This window comes from Jaculus jaculus, chromosome 8 (genome assembly GCF_020740685.1).
Source record: "Jaculus jaculus isolate mJacJac1 chromosome 8, mJacJac1.mat.Y.cur, whole genome shotgun sequence".
Lineage (NCBI taxonomy): Eukaryota > Metazoa > Chordata > Mammalia > Rodentia > Dipodidae > Jaculus > Jaculus jaculus.
This window is the reverse complement of record NC_059109.1, coordinates 57,812,136-57,832,309: the sequence shown is the minus strand read 5'-3', so window position 1 is coordinate 57,832,309 and position 20,174 is coordinate 57,812,136. Positions and strand designations below refer to the sequence as shown.

The following is a 20,174-nucleotide window of genomic DNA, read 5'->3' as shown; positions in this document are numbered from 1 at the left end:
TGTCTAGTCTTTCACTGTCCTGAAACCTTTGCCAGACATTCACTTATCCATCAAACATGTATCATGTGCCTGTTCTGTGCCTGATGCTGTCGAAATGCCAGGATAACATGAGTGATGGGGAGCAACTTAGGTCTAGTCCTCAGGGGCTGTCGTTCTGATGGAGAGGACAGACAGTAAGCACCTGGACATAGATAAAGTCAGTGCCGTCACCTGCCTGTCATGCTAGGAAGAAAAGTAAAGCTGTGTAAGCTACAAGAGTGATAACAGTGCAGCTAGTCTGTAAAGCCCTTTCTGTGGAGGAAAATGACCTGAGAAATTAGCATTGTGAATAGCTGAAGGAAGAGCTGTTTGATCAAAGAATAAGGAATATACTGAAGTCTGCGTAAGGTGCTGGAGGTTGCTAAGATGGCTGGGCCAAGTGAGTAAGGAGAATAATAGGGAATGAGCTCAGAGAGACAGCCAGAGGCTGGATGATTGAAGCCCTTGTCAGTCTAAGTCAAGTATTTGGATTTGAACTTAAGAGAGATGGGGAACTATTGGAGGGTTTTGAGTGGAGCAATGTCATGAACTGATTTCTAGTTTAGAAGAATCACTGTAGACTGTCATGTTGAGAAAGGCTAAGGTGTGAAGTGGGAAAAGCAGTTGGCAGTTACAGGCAGAGTCCAAGTGAGACACGACAATAGCCTGAACTCATTAGTGTTTGGGTGTTTATAGGCTTTGTGAAGATGGGAGCAAGCGTGTGGTGGCTGCCATGGCATAAGTACTCCCAACATCAAGAGTTCAAGGCTCAGGCTGGAGAGATGGCTTAGCGGTTAAGCGCTTGCCTGTGAAGCCTAAGGACCCCGGTTTAAGGCTTAATTCCCCAGGATCCACGTTAGCCAGATGCACAAGGGGGCGCATGCATCTGGAGTTCGTTTGCAATGGCTGGAAGCCCTGGCATGCCCACTCTCCTTTCTCTCTCTCTGCCTCTTTCTCTCTCTGTCGCTCTCAAATAAATAAATAAAAATAAACAAAAAAATTTTTTTTTAAGAGTTCAAGGCTTTCAGGGGGCTGCCACTGAATATGGGATACGCTGGTGCACACCAATTCCTGCACACTTCTGATGGAACTTGGGTGAATTTAGCCTTGGTGTTTGTAGATGGATCTAGGCGTGTCTCCATTTTCTAGAGCAAGAGGAAGCTCTACTACCTTTTTGGAAAGAGTGGAGGGAGGAGGTTATCAGTGAGGGAGAGTTGGTTTGTAAAGACCATTGTGTTGAAGTCTTGCAAAATAAGCTTAGATGTTGCAGCCTTCAAAGGAGCTTGGAACTGTCAGATCCTTTGAAAGTGGAGCTTAGCCCCAAACCTTCCTGCAAACAGGAAGCTGGTTTGAGTTAAGAACATAAAATAAAAACCAGCTGATGCCCCTGAATGTTTTTCCCTGCTCCTCCTCCTCTTCCTCCTCCTCCTCCACAGAGCCACAGGAAACTGCTCCCCCCACCCTTGGATAGCTGCTTTAGAAACCGCCCCCCCCCCCCAAAAGAAAGTCCAAACTCACAAGTCCTTTGAAAATCAGCCAAGTTTTGAGCTCAGGCAAACTCCTGCCTGTGGGATTATTCTAGTCAGGAAGCAGAGTCCTGGGAGGAAAGGGCCAGAAGGACATAAAGGTGCTAGTGACCAGAGCCTGTTACCCAGGCCTGGCAGAAAGAAATGGTGAGCAATGGGTTTCCCAGACTTCATCTTCCAGCCCATTTGCAGGTCATGAGGTTAATAACTGGGCCATACCCGGAATGAATCTTTAATGATATGGATTATATTCCATTCAGTATATTAAAGTATATACTATAGTAAAGCAAGTACAGTTTTGTGAAACTTGTACTTCAGTTTTATGTAGCTACACATATATATACACTCTGTATTATTATATAAAGTGTATGTCTTACCATGGATCATAGTCAAAAAGATTCAGTGAACATTGGCCTTTAGGGTATGAATAAAACACATCTCCTTCCTGTTTCAGATTGGTCTTGAAAGTTGCAAGCTAGTTTCAGGATATTTTTTTCCCTATAGAAAGGGAAGAGTCACTGAGAACCAGCAGGCTTGGTCTGGTTCTTTGGGGACCAGCCCTGAAGCATAGGGAGATAAAGGACTGATGCAAAAAAGGATTTGACACAAGTCAGATTAGTTTGGAGGAATCTGGAGGCACATAGCCTTTCAGCTCACTTCACTTACTTTGGTGACTTCTGCCATCCATGTGAGTCATGCTGGCTTCGGGCTCCTTTCTGTCTTCTCTGCAGTGGGAAGTAAATGCAACAGAGTTGTTCCTGAACACCACTCCCTCTAGGGTAACTAAAAACACAATACTGAGATGTGTATCTCACTCCCATTTTTTCAGGATGAGTTTGGGCTTTCTAGTCAGGTCCAGATGACTGGATGCCAGGCAGTTAGTAAACGGACAAAAAAAAAAAAAAAAGAGGCATGCATGAAGTCAAACTGTCAAGAACATCTAGTATAGGAAGCACTTATCTCATACTAGGTTTGGTGCCTCAGCTAGTCTCAAGAGTAACTAGCATGTTTGATGTTTGGGTTGGTGCACTGTACTCAAACCACCTCTACCAGTAAAGGTTGTAATTCCTGGTCCACATCCCCAAGAAGTACAAAGACTCTTTGCGGCCTTTATGGGAAATTTTGTTTTTGCTGTTGATTTTTATTGAGACAGGTTCATGTAGCCCAGGCTTGTGTGGAACTCACCATATAGTCTAGCTAGCCTCATAACCATGGCAACCTTTCTATCTTAGCCTCCATGTACTGGCATTACAGGAATGTGCCATCATATCCTGCATGCCTTTTGTTCATTTGTCTTTTGTTGTCATTTGTTTTGTTTTCAGTGCTGGGGATTGAACCCAGGCCTTGTACATTGGGTTAGTAGATTTATTTTGGTCTTTAACCACTACAGGGTATTATATTCCAGCCTCGTTCAAGCTAAAATGGCATTGGAGAAAAGAGTTTAAGTAAGACTTTTAATTCTCCCTTCAGAATAATAAGAGGGGAGATATTTAAAACCTTTCTAAATGATTCTGGGTTTCCTGTCTGTAGAAACTGCTATACAAGGATACTGCACCTTGCCATAAGTCTGAAAATCCCATTTCTGATTCACGCTGCTCTCATGGGCTCTCAAGACTCCCCAGGGTCAGAGATTTCATAGAAGAGTACTGTCTAGCCTGCTTCCATGGTCATTCTACACTCGGAAGCTCCTCTCTGTTAGGCAAGTAAGACCCAGACATTCCTGAAGAAGGCTAATGCAGGAGTGAGGATAGCCCTGGAAGGGACTGGATCTGGAGTGACCAGAAAAAACCTTGTATAGCAGAGGCTGAGGTGACATGACAAAGGTTACAGGACAACCTGGATCTCACATGGTATGGCATCATCTAGAAGAAAGACTAGTGAACTAACTTGAGATCGGTCCAGTGGAATCCTGAGGTCTGCATTCGATGTGGACAGTATACTGATGGTGAGAGTGATGAATGTTTGGTGTTCTGTGTCTGCTCAATCTCTGAGCACTTTACACAGTCTTCCCTTTCATCTCTGTGGGAGTTGTGGCTCAATAATAATAATTAGAGTACCTTGAACATCTGTGATTTGCAAAACACAGCATTAAGCCATGTTTCTGCCTCTTAGGCCTAAAGTCTTTATGGACTGGCAGGCATTGGAAAGTGGAGTTCTGTGATGTAGGGAGAATGTGATGGAATGCAGAGATCAGGGATATTATGAGTTACCTAATTGATACTTCTGGCTCTGAGTAGATAAATGGTGTGTCTTAAATTCTGGCCAAGGTATAAAGATCCTTGACTTCCTTTGACTCTAGACCCTGCAGTCCAATTTCTAGCTTATATGGTGCCTTCCTGGGTTGGGGTTAATTCTTGTTTCTCTATGACCTGTACATTAACCCATTCATTTTCTTTCCCATGATAACAGTGGTTGGAGCCTGTTAAATACAGGTAATGTATGCTACTGGCATTTTCTCATATAATCTAGAGGCTTTTGGTCAGAATAGAATCTGCAAAAGTCATAGTTCCATTTTTCTGAAGGTAAGGACATCTGGAGAGCAGTACTGCACACGATGGTCATAAGTGCCTTCAGCATATCTTTCTTAAACTTACCCTTTCTATAACATGTCACTTCTCTGCCTTGCTCTAACAGGTGACCTTGGAGAAGGTACTGGGAATAACAGTATCTGGAGGCAGAGGACTTGCCTGTGATCCCCGGTCAGGTTTAGTTGCCTATCCAGCTGGGTAAGTGCCTTTGAAGAGATTTTGTTTATAACCATGCTAGACCAGTTGGAGTGGGCAAGGGTTTTCTGGTATCTTCTGGAAGATGTATCTAATTAATGTGTAATGCCATTTCTGTGAAGGAAATGAAGTCTAGGTAAAAACTCTGTTGCATGTTGTTCTTGTTGCCAAACTGCCCTGCTTTTTGCTCATCTACCCCTATTCACTTACCTGTCCAGATTCATACTTTATCTTACCCAGGGTTCCTAACACTGCTTTTAATAAAACTACCTTCTAGTCATTTTTAAAAACAGCTTGCCAGGTATAGTGGTGTATACATGTAATCCCAGCACTTGGGAGGCAGAGGTAGGAGGATCACTATGAGTTCAAGGCCACCCTGAGACTACATAGTGAATTCCAGGTCAGCCTGGGCTAGAGGGAGACCCTACCTTGAAAAAAACAAAAATATAAAAAAATATAAAATAAATAAAAACAGCTTTGGTCTGGAGAGATTGCTTAGTGGTTAAGGTGCTTGCCTGCAAAGCCTAAGGACCCAGGTTTGCTTCTCCAGTACCCATGTAAAGCCAGATGAACAAGGTGGCACAAGCGTCTGCAGTTTGTTTGCAGTGGCTAGAGGCCCTGGCATGCCCATTCTCTCCCTCTGTCTCTCTCTGTGTGTCTCAAATAAGTAAAAACAGCTTTATTGAGATGTGACACCACATATTTAAAATGTCTAATTCAGGGCTGGAGAAATGGCTCAGCAGTTAAAGTCACTTGCTTGTGAAGTCTGACAGCCTGGGTTTGATTCCCAGTACCCACCTAAAGTCACATGCACAAAGTGATGCATGCATCTGGAGTTTGTGGTGGCAGGAGGTCCTGGTGCACCCATACCCATCCACCCCTTTACAAATAAATAAATAAAATATTAAAATGCCTAACTCAGGGATAGGGGTATAGTTCAATGGTAGTATTTTTGCCTATCATTCTCAAGGGTTTGCTTTTAACTTTTTATTGACAACCTCCATGCATGTAGACAATATACCATTATCATAATTCCTACTACCACTCTCCCTTACCCCTTCATTGTATCCTTTCTTCTTTCTAACTAGTCTCTCCTCTATCTTTTAAATATTTAAATATTTATTTATTTATTTGTGAGAGAGTGAGAGAATGGGCACATCTGGGCCTCTAGCCACTGCAAACGAACTCCAAGGGGCATGAACCACCATGTACCATGTGTACCTGCTTACATGGGTTCTGGGGAATCAAACCTTGGTCTTTAGGCTTTGCAGACAAGTGCCTTAATTGCTAAGCCATCACTTTAGCCCTCTCTTCTATTTTAATTTTATTTTTTCCATCTTATTATCAGCTCTTATATAGGTAATGTCATACATTGTGTAGTCATGAATATCACAGCCACTTTGTGTCTAGAAGACAGACAAGATGGCCATGATTTTGATCCCTAGCATCAGTAAAAAAATATTTAACTAGGTGGATTTTAGTATTTTCACATAATTTTGCAACCACCACCACAATCAACTTTAGAATATTTTTATTACCCCCAAAACCAGCTACTTGGGAAACTGAGGCAGGAAAATCACTTGAATTTAGGAGTTTGAGGCTAACTTTGGCAACATAGTGAAATCCTGTGTTAAAAAACAAGTAGAGTTCTCCAGATGGCTCGGTGGTTTAAGTGCTTGCCACACAAGCTTGAGGACCTGAGTTCAGATCCTCAGAACTGTGTTGTCAGATGCCACTATGCACAAGTCTGTAATCTGTGGTAAGGTGGGAGGTAGAGACAAGAAAGGTTCCAGAAGTTCACAGGCTAGCTAGCCTGCTCAATGCAGCAGTGAATAGCAAGACCCTATCTCAAGGTGAAAGGCTAGGACAGATACCCATGGTTGTCTTCTGACTTTTACACACAGGCTATGGCATGCGGGTGCATGCACGCACATCAAACACACACACACAAGATTTTATAAAAACATTTATTTAAATATGTATTTATTTGACAGAAAGAGAGCAAGAATGGGCATATATGACCTCTTGCCACCACAAACTTCAGACACTTGTGCTACTTTGTGCATCTGGTTTTCCATGGATACTAAGGAATTGAATTCAGGCCGTTAGGTGTTATAAGCCTTTAACCACTGAGCCATCTCCTCAGCCCCAAAACATTTATTTAAAACAAATAAAGTTGGAGTTGTAGCTCATTGGTAGGTTGCTTGCCTAGCATGCATGAGGCTCTGGATTTAGTCCGCAGCACTGCATGAAACTGGGCATTGGTGGTGCACTTCTGTAATCTCATTATTTAGGAGGTAGAGGCAGGAAGGTCAGAAATTCAGGTCATCTTTAGCTACATAGCAATTTCAAGGCCAGCCTCTGTACTACATGAGACCCTGAATACTCCATTGTGTGGATATACCACATTTTTTTTGGTTTGTTCTTTTGAGGTAGGGTCTCCCTCTAGCCCAGGCTGACCTGGAATTCACTATGTAGTCTCAGGCTGGCCTTGAATTCAACAGTGATCCTCCCACCTGTGCCTCCCAAGTGCTTGAATTAAAGGAGTGTGCCACCATGCCTGGCTCGCCATACCACATTTTATTTGGTTTTTAGCTGAGGAACATTTGGCATTTTTCAACCTTTTTTTTTCCCGAGGTAAGGTCTCACTCTAGCTCAGGCTGACCTGGAATTCACTACATAGTCTCAGGGTGGCCTTGTGGCTATCCTCCTACCTCTGCCTCGCAAGCGCTGGGATTAAAGGCTTGCGCCACTATGCCCAGCTTGGTTAATGCTGAAATGACTACTTACCTGCTTCAGTCACTTGAGAGATGCCAATGCCATGGACAAGAAGTGGGACTGGGGCTAGTGCTCTTTCCCCTGTTGCCTTTTCATTCATCTGATTCTACAAATAAAAAACTCCCACCCATAATTTCTTAGGTTTTTATAGAAGTATTCCTTTGGGAAGGGCTTGAGGCTCCTCGTGCTTTAAATTCTGTCTGTGAGCCTTTTTTCTTTGCTGATGGAAACGTGCAAAGATACACTGCTCAACTTTTCTTATCCCACCATCAATTTTAGAAATACCTAGTTCCCCAGTATAATTTCTCCAGCATCTTTTATGGTTTTTATACCAAAATATGACTTGCTTACTTTCACCATTTCATCAAAAAAAAGCTACCTTTAGCTGGGCATGGTAGCAGACACCTTTAATCCCAGCACTTGGGAGGCAGAGGTAGGAGAATCACCATGAGTTCAAGGCCACACTGAGATTACACAGTGAATTCCTGATCAGCCTGAGCTACAGGGAGACCCTACCTCAAAAAAATGAGAAAAAGAAAAAAAGCTACTTTTATCTAGTACTTATTCTGTGCCTCGTATTTTTCAAGTACTTTCCATGAACTATATAAGTTCTCAAAGTAAAGTTGGTACTATAATAACCTCTATAGTTTAAAGAAGGAAACAGAGATTCGAGGTGGATTGATTGCAGAGCTGTGACCCAAAATGGCATGGGCAGTGGGATGACCAGACTTTCTGGTTATTTTTCTTTTCTTTTTTTTGATTGGTTTTTTGAGGTTGGGTCTCACTCTGGCTCAGGCTGACCTGGAATTCACTATGTAGTTTCAGGCTGTCCTTGAACTCTTGGCTATCCTCCTTCCTACCTCTGCCTCCTGAGTGCCGGGATTAAAGGCATGTGTTACCATGCCCAGCTCTTTCTGGTTATTTTAAAAAAAAAAAAAAAAATTTTTTTTTTCTTTAAGTACTTGAGCTTAGTCTATGCCAGGGAGACTTCTCCCTTGGGTTCTGAGGTCAGTGTCTGTCCTGAAGTGTGTTAAGTGTCTGAAGTGGGGATCCTTTGGTAACTGATCTGGCTGTGTTTGGCTGGTTTGGATCAGCCTCTCCCTCCAGAAACAAGTTGAGCAAAACTCTGAGTGGCCTGCCTGGGGGAATTCCACTCTCATTCCTTACCTGCCTCTGCCTGGGAAAGCTAGGTTCCTTGTTGGAGGTGTGGCTGGAGCTAGATATAGGATGGGCATGAAAGTCCTGGGGGTGCTGCTTCCTACATGTGGAGCCCAGTACCTGGGCCCTGGTGATGTGGAACCCTGCCCCCTCCTCTTCCCCACACACCCTGGGGTCCCAGGCCTGGAGCCATTGGAGTGTGTGCTTGTGCCTGGGAGGCATCCTTCCAGGTAAATATAGTATGCAGGTTTCCCTCGGGGAGGTTTCCTGAATGCTCTTGGCTTGGGCCAACCCGGATCTGTTTTCTGACCTCTTTGGTTTCTTTCTTTGCAAATGGCTACTTTTTGGGGTTTTTTGGTTCTGCTCTGTGCTTGAGCTCCCTGTCATGCTTTTAGGGTATTTGGGGCCCACCAAAGTCTGAGCCTAAACAGGCTCTTTTCCTCCCTCTTCTCTTCTATCTGGTAGTCCTACAACAACCCACAGCCCCCACTCTTGTTCCTGATGCCCTTGTTGCTCTAGGAGCCAGCTCAGGTATCCTAGAAACAAGAAGAAAACAAAACTTGGGCAGTTCTTTCAGAGGCCTAGTGGCAAATATCAAACCAAAACAAAGTTTTCTGAGAGGAAATGAAACCACATAAGGAAGGGGGTGGACAGTATGTATGAAGTGGAGTGGGTTAGGATTCCAGCTGAGTGTGGAGGCTGAGCCAAAGCTTCTTTATTAGTGGCTCCTGCTTCTGTTCTCCAGAGCTCTCCCTTTGCTATTGTTTTCCCACAGGAAGCCCACCTCTTGTCTCTTAGGCCTTTAAGTCCTACCACCATAAAATGCTGAGACAATACCACACAGTGTCTTTGAGGAGCCTAGTTTGATTGAACAACCTTAATCGAGTTGGGCATTTTTTTTTCTAGCTGGCTTCGTAGCCTCTGTTATGCTTGGAGTCATTCTGTCTTGAGAATGACCCCATTGTAACTTGAGTGAGTCCTCGGAGCAGAGCTGTTCTTTGACAACTTGAGGAGGTGCATGGAGGCTGAGCCTTTCCAGCAGAGGAAGCCTGTTGGTTGCTTTAGGTGGAAAGAAGAGGGAAACTCACCTTTCCTGTGAGTGCCCATATTGGGAATTGATGCTGAGATCCCAGCATCATAGTATTGGGCAGGGTTGAAAGCTTTAGAATCTCCTCCAGAACTGTACTCTAGTGACAGCTGTCTTGAAAGACTACAAGGCTGCTGCTTACTCTCTGAGGCAAGCCCTGTGTGGGCATTTGCCTGAGGAGAGTTTGGTGGGGGGGGGAGGGGGAAGGCAAGAGGAAGATCTTTGATTTAGTGGCTGATGGAATCATAGGTAGAGTGTGTCAGTGTCCTCTGCGTCTTCCCTCCTGGCTTCTTTCTATGTCTCAGACTTCAAACCAGGGTCCTTAGCTCTTCCCATAACAGTTTGTTCACTGGTGCATTCATTGGTTAGCAGATGTTTGTTAAAAACCTGCTTTGAGCCAAACAGCAAGGCTATAACAGTGAATAAGACAGACACGACCACTGCTTTTGTGTGAGCCTTAGGTAAGAAAGGGTGAACAAGCCGGGCATGTGGCGCACACGTTTAATCCCAGCACTTGGGAGGCAGAGGTAGGAGGGTTGCAGTGAGTTTGAGGCCACCCTGAGACTATATAGTGAACTCTAGGTCAGTCTGGGCTAGAGCGAGAACCTACCTCAAAGAAAAAAAGGGGAAGGAAGGAAGGAAGGAAGGAAGGAAGGAAGGAAGGAGGGAAGGAGGGAGGGAAAGAGTGAACAGATAAACAAGACTATACAAAGTAATATAAGAGAAGCAAGTATTCTGAAAGAGAAGGGAGAGTCAGTGAATAACTGGGAGCTTGAGAAGATCTGTAAGATTGGGTTGTCAGGGCTCAGTATGTGTGTGGGGGGGAGGGAAGGGGAGACATTTAAACTGATACTCTATAACAAAAAGGAAACAGTATGTGCAACTTGACATTGGAGTGTTCCAAGATGAAGAAAATGTCAAGTACAATTGTCCTAGGGAAAGGAGGAATCATTTTTTTTATTTGAGGAGCTAGCCAAGAGCATGATAGACCAGAATGAGTGAGAGGCAGGGAGCTAACACAATCATTAAGGTCGGCTTTTAGGACTCACTACTCATAGAGGTTCACTTCTTATTGAGAAAAGAAATATGTTTAGAGTCCTCTGGACAGAGAAAAACATACTAGTAGTGAGTAGTACTAATTATTGGTCATGTAATTCATGGAATTAATAGCCCTCAGTCTTTTCTCACATTTTTGAGGAGGGGCTTGTAAAGTATCCCAGAAACAGAGATGTCAATGGGTCTCATGGTCTGGCTCGAGAGGGTTATTTATTTACAAGGCACTGGATTCCAGGTATCTATCAAGGACCATAAGCAGGGATAGGGATGCCCAGGAAATATATTAGCATAATTATCTCTTAAAATAATCATAGCTATAAAGACTTTCCTTTTTATAAACAAATCTGTGGAAGTACTTTGTGATTCTGCCTCTGGACGACACTAGTGATATAATAGGGTCCATATCCTGTATGGGATGCCATAGTAGCAGCTGACCTCCTGGGTAGTCTCTCCTTGTTGGTACCTCCAAGTGCCTTTCAAGAACATAGCTAAGAATACTATTAGTTCTCTCGTTGTTGTGATAAATACCTGACACAAGCAACTTAAGGAAGGAAGGGTTTGTTTGTTTTGGCTCACAGTTTTACGGTACTGCCCGTCATGGTGGGAAGGTCATGGCCGCAGAGGCATACTGCAACTGGTCTCATTACATCTGCAGTCAGGAAGCAGAGAGAGAGAAACTCATGCTCAGCTTGCTTTATTTAGTCCAATAACAATAGTTCAATGCCACCCATAATTAGGATGGATCTTCCCTTTACCTTAAACCTTTCTGGATATACTCTCATAGATAACAACTAGAGATGTGCTTCTGTGGTGATTATCAATCCTGTCAAATTGACAACAAAGATTAACCACCCCAACTCTAGTCTCTTGTCAACTTTACACCCAAACACATCACTTTAATAACAATTCTAGCACCAGTTTTATGCGGTGCTAAGAACTAAACCTAGGGCTTTGTATATGCTAAGCAGGCACTCTATCCACTGAGCCACATCTTCAGCCCAGGTTCTCAAGTTTGCATGGCACTGACCCATCTTTCCAGGCTATCTCTTTGTACTACTATATTGCTCTTGTGGCCTCAGTGAATCATGCCTATGGTATGGGAGAACCATGGGCCTACCCCTAGGGTCCTAGTTCATAAGTTTGCTACCAGAAAAGTTTCTTAGCACTCAAGAGTTTTAAGGTCTTGTAACTAGTGACTTGAAGCTTATTCACCCCTTCACAAACACTTATGAGTGCTGGAGGCCTAACAGTAAACAAAATACAATGCCATCTTTATGAGCAGGCAATTCCCAAAGTAAATAATGTAGACAGTTACAAGTTGCTACTTTGGGAAAATGATAAGCAGTATTAGTGAAATACAGTGGGAATGTGGTGGGTGAAGTTTAATGATAAACAAGATTAGAGCCAGGCTTGAAGGACATTCAGTATGTGTCTGTGAGTCCCCTCTCATTTTACTTAGTCTGAAAGAAGTTCAAAGGTACATTGTCTCTGGTTGAATCTTGGGGCTGTTCCTTGTATGTGATGCTCCAGTAATGGCTCATCATGGTGTTCATTTGCCTGTGCCTTCTGAAGGATGGAGAATGGTAGGAGGTGGATTCTGTGTCAAGTCTGGACCTGTACAGGGATGGGGATGTCAAGGGCTTGGCCCTTAATGGCGATGGTGTTCCATAATATGACTCCCTTGATCTGACAGGCCCACAGGGACCAAGAACTAATCCTCACCCTGTGAGAGTGAGCAATCTCTATATACCCTCAGGTTCTGAGCTGCAGGAGTCAGCCTGTTGAACCAGCCCCACCCAGCCTTCTTTACGTTGATTTTAGTGAACACTGCTACAAGGCTCATCCTGCTAGGCAGGGATGTGGAGGTGGAGGGTCAATGACTGTTGCCAGCTGAGCTCTATCCTCCTCTCCCTAGCTGACTGAGTCACTGAGAGTTTACTAAAAAGACTAAGGAAGCACGTCGGGGTTTTGAGAATAGGCTGTACTGTTCTATTGCGAGGGCTTGAATGAAGCTGGTGCACAGGAGCCTTGGTTGCTCTGCCTTCTCTTAAGCCTCTGCATTATATTTCCCCACAGAAGAGCTGTGACCATGAACTGTACACATGTCTCGTGCTCTCTCTCCCTTTATCATTCTCTTTCTTTCCCTTTGCTTGTGAAGCCTAAGAACCCAAGTTCAACTCCCCAGAACTCACATAAGCCAGATGCACAAGGTAGAACATGAGTCTAGAATTCATTTGCAATGGCTGGAGGCCCTGGTGTACCCATTCTGTCCCTCCTTTCTCTCTCTAATAAATAAACAAAAAGTAAAAATATTGAATTTTTTATTTGTGAGAGAGAGAGAATGGACGCACCAGGGCCTTCAGCTGATACAAATGAACTCCAGATGTGTGTGTCTCCTTGTGCACATGTGCGACACTGCGTGCTTGCATCACTCTGCGTCTGGTTTACGTGGAACCTGGAGATTTGAACATGAGTTCTTAGACTTCACAGGAAAGCACCTTAACCTCTAAGCCATCTCTCCAGCATTCTTAAAATTCAAATTAAGGGATTCCTTCCTATTTATCATTAAACTCCCTTCCCTATACTCTTTGTTGTACTTAATTACCATTGCTTATCTTTTTCCCAGAGTACACAGCAATTTTCCCTCACTTCACAATTTCCTGCTATACTGTGACAGGATGGAAAAGAAAGGCTTGCTCATCTTCCTCTATCTTTCTGCCTGCATTTTACACCCTCCTCTTTTTTCCACTGTTGAGTTGAATTTAGGAAACGGAGGAAACTTAAGTTGTGTCCCATTAAGACCCAGAATTTAGACTGTCATGGTGGTGCACGCATTTAATGCCAGCACTTGGAAGGCAGAAGTAGGAGGATTGCCATGAGTTCAAGGCCACCCTGAGACTACATAGTGAAATCCAGGTCAGCCTATGACCTGGAAAGTTTTTCTTTTAATTTTTGTTCACCACCAAGCCATCTTCCCAGCCCTGGAAAATGTTTTAAAGAAGTCTGATGTACTGCCCTTTAAAGGCCAACATTGCTGCTTTGGGATGATGGGCTTAAGAGAACATTTCCAGGTTTACCATAGATCCTCAGTATTTAATTTTTCTGGATTTGTAATGTGGTTGGCTGAGTTATATACCAAGTTATTTCAATTATATAATAAGCTCTTTGAGATCTGAAGTCTTTGCCATGGTTCATCTCTTACTAATTAGAAAGCTGGATAGCCTATAACATATCAGACTAGCCATCTTTGCTAAGAGATGTGCTGGTAAAGGGCCTTTCCAATAGGGTAGCACAGATTATAAGAAGGTTCAAAAAGTAGCAGTTAGCCACAGAAAGCCTGCTGGGCTCGAATTCATGGTTGTGGCAGGCCTTGAGGGTATTATTATTTCATACACATAGAATAAAGTCCTAAAACATAAACAGCTGTATCTGAAAACTTTGAACTATAACTGCCATATGTGTATACACACACATACACATACATTGTTTTTTTAAGGCAGGCTCTCACTCTAGCCCAGGCAGACCTGGAACTCACTTAGTAGTCCCGCCTAGTCTTGAACTCACAGGAGTCCTCCTACCTCTGCCTCTTGAGTACTGGGATTAAAGGTGTGTATCACTACATCCAGTGCCATGTATTTTTCATATATCTATTCAGGAGTGATAGTACAAAGTTTCTAAAACCATCTTTTGTCATATGTGTGTGTTTGTGTGTGTGTATTTTTTAATAATTTTTTAAATTTTTAAAAATTTATTTATTTGAGAGTAACAGACAGACAGAGAAAGAGGCAGATAGAGATAGATAGAGAATGGACGTGCCAGAGCCTCCAACCACTGCAAATGAACTCCAGATGCATGCATCCCCTTGTGTATCTGGCTAAAGTGGGTCCTGGGGAGTCGAGCCTCAAACCGAGGTCCTTAGGCTTCATAGGCAAGCACTTAACCACTAAGCCAGCCCTATTTTTTTTTTCTTTTTTTCTTTTTTTTTGAGACAAGATCTTGCTTTGTAGCCTAGGTTGGTCCCCAACTCGCTATGTGGCGCAAACATTTTTTAATTTCTTTCGTTTTTGGAGGTAGGGTTTCACTCTAGCCCAGGCTGACCTGGAATTCACTATGTAGTCTCAGGTGGCCTTGAACTCATGGCAATCCTCCTACCTCTGCCTCCCAAGTGCTGGGATCAAAGGCATGTGCCACAATGCCTGGCTTTTTAAGCACAAACTTTTGATTCTACAACCTTAGTCTGCCAAATGCTGGGATCACAGCATGTGCCACTATACATGACTTGTCATATTTAAAACCCTCCTGACCATGGCATTCTGGAAAGGGAAGCAGAAGATGAGAAGTTGGTGTAAAAAGTAAAAGGATGGGCTGGATAGATGGCTTAATGGTTAAGGCATTTGCCTGCAAAGCCAAAGAACTCAGGTTCGATTCCCCAGGACCCACATAAGCCAGATGCACAATGGGGTGCATGCGACTGGAGTTTGTTTGCAATGGCTTGAGTCCCTGGCATGTCCATTCTCTCTTTGTCTGTCTCCCTTCTCTCTATCTTGCTCCCTCTCTCTGCTTGCAAATAAATAAATACATTTTTTTTTTAAAGTAAAAGGAATATAGAAAAGGAAAGACTGGGAAAGGGGAGAGGAGAAAGAAAACTTAGGGTTGTTGGAAAGAAGCAGAGATGGCAAGACTCAGGACCTCCAAGTAGTATCGGTCAGCTGGAAGTTCTGGGCATATCTGATCCCTTCAGAGGTTCCATTGTCCCTAAAGAATACCTGGGAATCTGCATACTAAAGTGTTTTGTTGAGCCCAAAAGGCTCAACATTTGCTAGCAGTTTATAGCTCTTCCTGTTGAATTTCCACACTGCCGAGGTTCCCAGTGTAACACAGGACTGGGGAAGTAGCTGCTTGTTCACTCTTTCCTCCTTCCCTTTCTTGGCTTGCTTTTGTCAGTTGGCCCAGTGCTGATGAAGGGAGAAGCAGGTGGACAACAGGCCAGGGCTTGCTCATAGCCAAGATGCCTGTTGGGATTTCTGTTTGGCCCTTGGCCTCCAGTTTACTGCTCCTGATGTCTACCACTCTGCTTCCCTTCCCAGAGCTGTCTCTGGACAGTCAGTCTGATCCTGTTCAGTAGTCTTGTCCTCTGCTGGAAAGGTTGCTTTACCCTTCTCTGCAAGGGACAGATCCCTGCTTATCTCTTTCTGGTGGTCAGAAGCTCTTCTCAGGTCCCGGGGCCAGAGTTCTACATTTCCAAGACCCTCTTAAACTTGTCCCTGCTCTCTGCCTCCTTGCATTTGTCACCCCCGTACATCTACACTTCTCATCAAACATTTAGACTGTGCTACAACATATAGAAGGCTGTCGTCACCTTATGTACACAGATGATTGACATGTATGTGTCTCTAAGTCTGAGAAGTGGCTGCACTCTGATCAGCCTATGCTGACTAGATGACATTTATTTTCTTCCTGCATCCATTCCTGGGATATGTGTAATGTCCTGCACTGCCCTTGGGAAGTATGACCAGAGGTGGGGCTGCTGCTTAGGGACCTGGTAGGTAGGCTTCTAGGGAGCCCTTTAACCGTCCCTTATAGGGAGATAGGCCCTCTTGGGTGGAGACAGGAAGCAAGCAAAAACAGATTGCCAGAAGATAGCAGTGGAACTACTCTGAGCTTGATTGACCTTTTGCTAGGGGACTAGAAGCCCCAGTAGCTTGGGGACTACTTGGGGACCTCTAGTTTTTGTTAAGGCTGATGTCTCACTCATCTCCTCAGGTGTGTGGTTGTACTGTTCAACCCCAGGAAACATAAACAACACCACATCCTCAACAGTTCCAGGTATGTGGGCCTGACCTCAGGGAGTATTTTTCCTCCTCGGGATTGAGAGGGACCTAGTCTGGGCCTTGGGGCCCTGTGGGCTGGGACACTGTTGGCACCTGAGGCCGGGTAGGGAAGTGCCACATGAGCCATTGAGCCTTCTGGGCCTGTCTGGACAGGCTGGGGTTGGGGTATGTATGAGCTTCTAGTGTGCTGCTAAACCTGTTCTGTCTCTCGTAGGAAAACTATTACTGCCCTTGCCTTCTCCCCTGATGGAAAGTACTTGGTTACTGGAGAGGTGAGTGAAGAAGAGGAAGAGCATTATTGTAGAGTGTGGCTTACCTCCATCCTGAGTTCAGTTAGGGCTCTTGTCACCTTGGCTCCTTCTTTTTTTGTTGTTGTTTGTTTTTTGTTTTCTGAGGTAAGGTCTCACTGTAGCTCAGGCTGACTTGGGATTCATTGAGTCTGTGGGTGGCATTGAACTCACAGTGATCCTCCTACCTCTCCCTCCCAAGTGCTGGGATTAAAGGTGTGAGCCACCATACCCAGTAATCCTTTTAAGCTTTAGTGTGCATCAGAATCACCTGGAGGGCTTGTTAAGGCACACACTACTGGGCATGCCCCTAAAATTGTCTGATTCTATAAGCCTGGGATTCCTCAGATAGCAATCTTTAACAAGTTCCTAAGTAATGTTTATGTGATAGGGAGTTACACTTTGAAAACTGCAAGGCTAAAACATTCCTTATCTCTGATGCCCCCAGCTGGTCACATCAGGAACACCTCTGCCCTCTTACAGGGAGGCAGTCAGGGCCAGAAATAGACAGTAACTCTCAGATTTGACTGCCTACCAGAATCATTCAAGAAGCTTTAACCAGGGTTAGAGAGATTTGTCAGTGGTTAAGATGGTTAAGACACTTGCCCATAAAGCTAACAACCCGAGTTTGATTCCCCAGTACCCACCTAAAGGCAGATACACAAAGTGGTGCATGTATCTGGGGTTCGTTTGCAGCAGCTATAGGCCCTGTTCTACCCATTTTCTCTCATTCGCTCTCTTTCTTTCTTTCTTTCTTTCTTTCTCTCTCTCTCTCTCTCTCTCTCTCTCTCTCTCTCTATTTCTTTCTTTCTCTCTCTCTCTCTCTGTCTCTCCTGGGCATGATGGTGCACACCTTTAGTCCCAGCACTTGGGAGGCAGAGGTAGGAGGATTACTGTGAGTTCAAGGCCAGCCTGAAACTACATAGTGAATTCCAGGTCAGCTTAGGCTAGAAGGAGACCCTTCCTTGAAAAACAGCAAAAATAAAGAAGCTTTAACCAAATACAGAGCCATGGTCTCACTGTCTCCCTGATAATGATAATGATTGTTGTTCTCAGATATTTTTGTGTTTCTTACCTGGTCTTACTTGTTGGCCAGGGGCCCATGGGCTGGGGGGGGGGGGAGTGGAGAGGGAGAGAGTGAGTGTCCAGAAGCTGAGGTAAAGGGCCCTACTCTGAAAGGCTAAGGAGGCTGTATTGCACACCTTTGTTTCTACAGTCTTCACTTTTGATTCTTGCTTCCCTGCAGAGTGGGCACATGCCTGCTGTGCGGATTTGGGATGTGGCTGAACGTAGCCAGGTAGCAGAGCTGCAAGAGCATAAGTATGGAGTGGCTTGTGTGGCCTTCTCACCTAGTGCCAAGTACATCGTCTCTGTGGGCTACCAGCATGATATGATTGTCAACGTGTGGGCCTGGAAGGTGAGTGGGTTGGCCTGACATTCTCATGGGGGTCCCAGGGTTAATGGGGAGTCAGGAAGCTGCTGACCTGAGTTGCCTCACTCCACTCTGTTGATTGCAATTACATTTTAGGAAATTGTTTGAAGCAGAAAATTACAAGTATGTGCCAAGCATGTTGCTAGCAGGGGCTAGCTTTATGACTTCCCATACTCCCGAAGAGTTGACCGTTGAATCTCTGGAAAGGAGTTCTCCCTATCCCTTTTTCTGACCAGCAAATCCTAGAAACATTTTTTTTCAATTGTTTGTTTGTTTGTTTTTCAAGGTAGGGTCTCACTCTTACTCTGGCTGACCTGGAATTCACTGTGTAGTTTTAGGGTAGCCTTGAACTTATGGCAGTCTTCCTACCTCTGCCTCCCAAGTGCTGGGATTAAAGGTGTGCATCACCACGCCTGGCTTCAAGTTTTTTTTTTTAGGTAGGGTCTTGCTCTAGCCCAGGCTGACTTGAAATTCACTATGTAGTCTCAGGGTCAAGTAGAAATTCTTTCTAGTATCTCCTCCATACTCAGATGCCTTTTCTTTTTAGTCCCAAGAGTTGGAACTTTGATTCTTTCCTTGACCTTCCTCTAGAAAAACATTGTGGTGGCCTCCAACAAGGTGTCGAGTCGAGTGACGGCAGTGTCTTTCTCTGAAGACTGCAGCTACTTCGTTACAGCAGGTCACCGACACATCAAGTTCTGGTACCTTGATGACAGTAAAACTACAAAGGTGAGGGGTAGGAGGCTCAGCCTACTCTGGATATGCTCTTGTTTGCTTGACAGTGACATAGGTGATGTTGATGAGTCAGATCTGCCTGAGCTGGGGACAAGTCTCAAAGAGCAAGGGGACCTGTGTGCAGCTGCCCTCTCCACCTGAGGGCCTCCTTTCCAGGGGCAGGCTCGGAGGTGGATGGATGGATGGATGATGGTGGTGTGTCTTCATAGGTAAACACCACTGTGCCCCTGCTGGGCCGCTCAGGGCTGCTGGGGGAGCTGCGGAACAACCTGTTCACTGATGTGGCCTGTGGCCGAGGGAAAAAGGCCGACAGTACATTCTGCATCACATCCTCAGGGCTGCTATGCGAGTTCAGTGATCGCAGGCTTCTGGACAAATGGGTGGAACTAAGAGTAAGTAACTCCCCAAGAATAGACCTCCAACATATTCATCAGGGGAAAATTTATGCCTGGGCTGGGTCCTCATGCATGCAAGAGGAAGCTCCAGAGGAAGATGGAGAGCCAGTCCTGGTGATCGTATAACTACCTTGTTCTCTCTTCTCCTCTTCTCTCCTTTCTCTGTTTCCTTTCCCCTGTTTTCCTTTTTTGCTCAGAACGCAGGCAGCTTCACAGTAAGTGCTCTTAGGCCTTCCTCTTCCTCAGGTTATTTCCTTCTCCTTCTTGGGCTTTTTCTACTTCATCCTCTTGGCTTCTCTGATGCCTTAGAAGGGCCCTGATTTCTATTCCCCACCTGCACAGGGCTATGCCTCTTCTGGCCACCTGCTGCTGGAGGGAGGGTATCTTTGGATGACAGAGGGGCTCAGACAGAGCAGCCAGGCTGCTTTTCCCTTGTCCCTGTCTTGGCCTGTTTCTCCTGTCACATGTGACCATCACTGAGGTGTTGGGGAGGAAAAGACAAGACTGAGTGGGTGGGTGGCCCTTACTGTCATGATCCACTCTGCCCACAGACTACAGTAGCTCACTGCATCTCTGTGAGCCAAGACTACATCTTCTGTGGCTGTGCTGATGGCACTGTGCGCCTTTTCAACCCCTCGAACCTGCATTTCCTCAGCACCCTGCCCAGACCCCATGCATTAGGAACAGACATTGCCAGCATCACTGAGGCCAGGTGAGCTTTGTGGGCCCTGTCTCTATTCGCACCTTGTGTCCACCTCTCTTTATAAGGGATTTGTAAGGGAACATAGTAAAGAGTACATTGATGCCAGCGATGATCAGGAGTGCCTTTGTAGACAAACACATTTGGTTTATTGATTGTCAGAACCATGGAGACTATGAACAAGTGTTGTAGAGTGTCTCAGTTAGTGGGTATTAGGAGCTTGTTATAAGCTTTAGGTTTGTCTTAAATGGTTTTAAGAATGATACAAATGCTTGAAGTTTTCTCATTGGATGCTGCAGGAAGTGGGGGAAATTTTAGTTAAACATCTTGATAATCTTTCCACACAAAAGGAAAGGTTTGGGATAAAGCTCTTACATAGTAAAGAGGCACAATCAATCATGCTAGAAGGGAAAGGGTTGGATTTGGTTATTTTTGCAGTTAAACCAAT

General features: G+C 44.6%; 1 protein-coding gene across 2 annotated transcripts in view; it reads left to right on the top strand.

The window, feature by feature from the left end:
* Window positions 1-20,174, top strand: part of Mapkbp1 (mitogen-activated protein kinase binding protein 1) — a 68,183-nt gene that overhangs the window by 32,759 nt on the left and 15,250 nt on the right. The window contains exons 4-11 of one of the 2 annotated variants that reach the window (XM_004660894.2): window positions 4,179-4,270; window positions 16,110-16,172; window positions 16,392-16,449; window positions 17,711-17,881; window positions 18,488-18,625; window positions 18,841-19,023; window positions 19,224-19,241; window positions 19,578-19,738. In XM_004660894.2, coding sequence (XP_004660951.2) covers window positions 4,179-4,270; window positions 16,110-16,172; window positions 16,392-16,449; window positions 17,711-17,881; window positions 18,488-18,625; window positions 18,841-19,023; window positions 19,224-19,241; window positions 19,578-19,738 — 884 coding nt within the window. The remainder of the gene's footprint in view (window positions 1-4,178; window positions 4,271-16,109; window positions 16,173-16,391; window positions 16,450-17,710; window positions 17,882-18,487; window positions 18,626-18,840; window positions 19,024-19,223; window positions 19,242-19,577; window positions 19,739-20,174) is intronic. The other variant, XM_004660895.2, reaches the window with a different exon arrangement.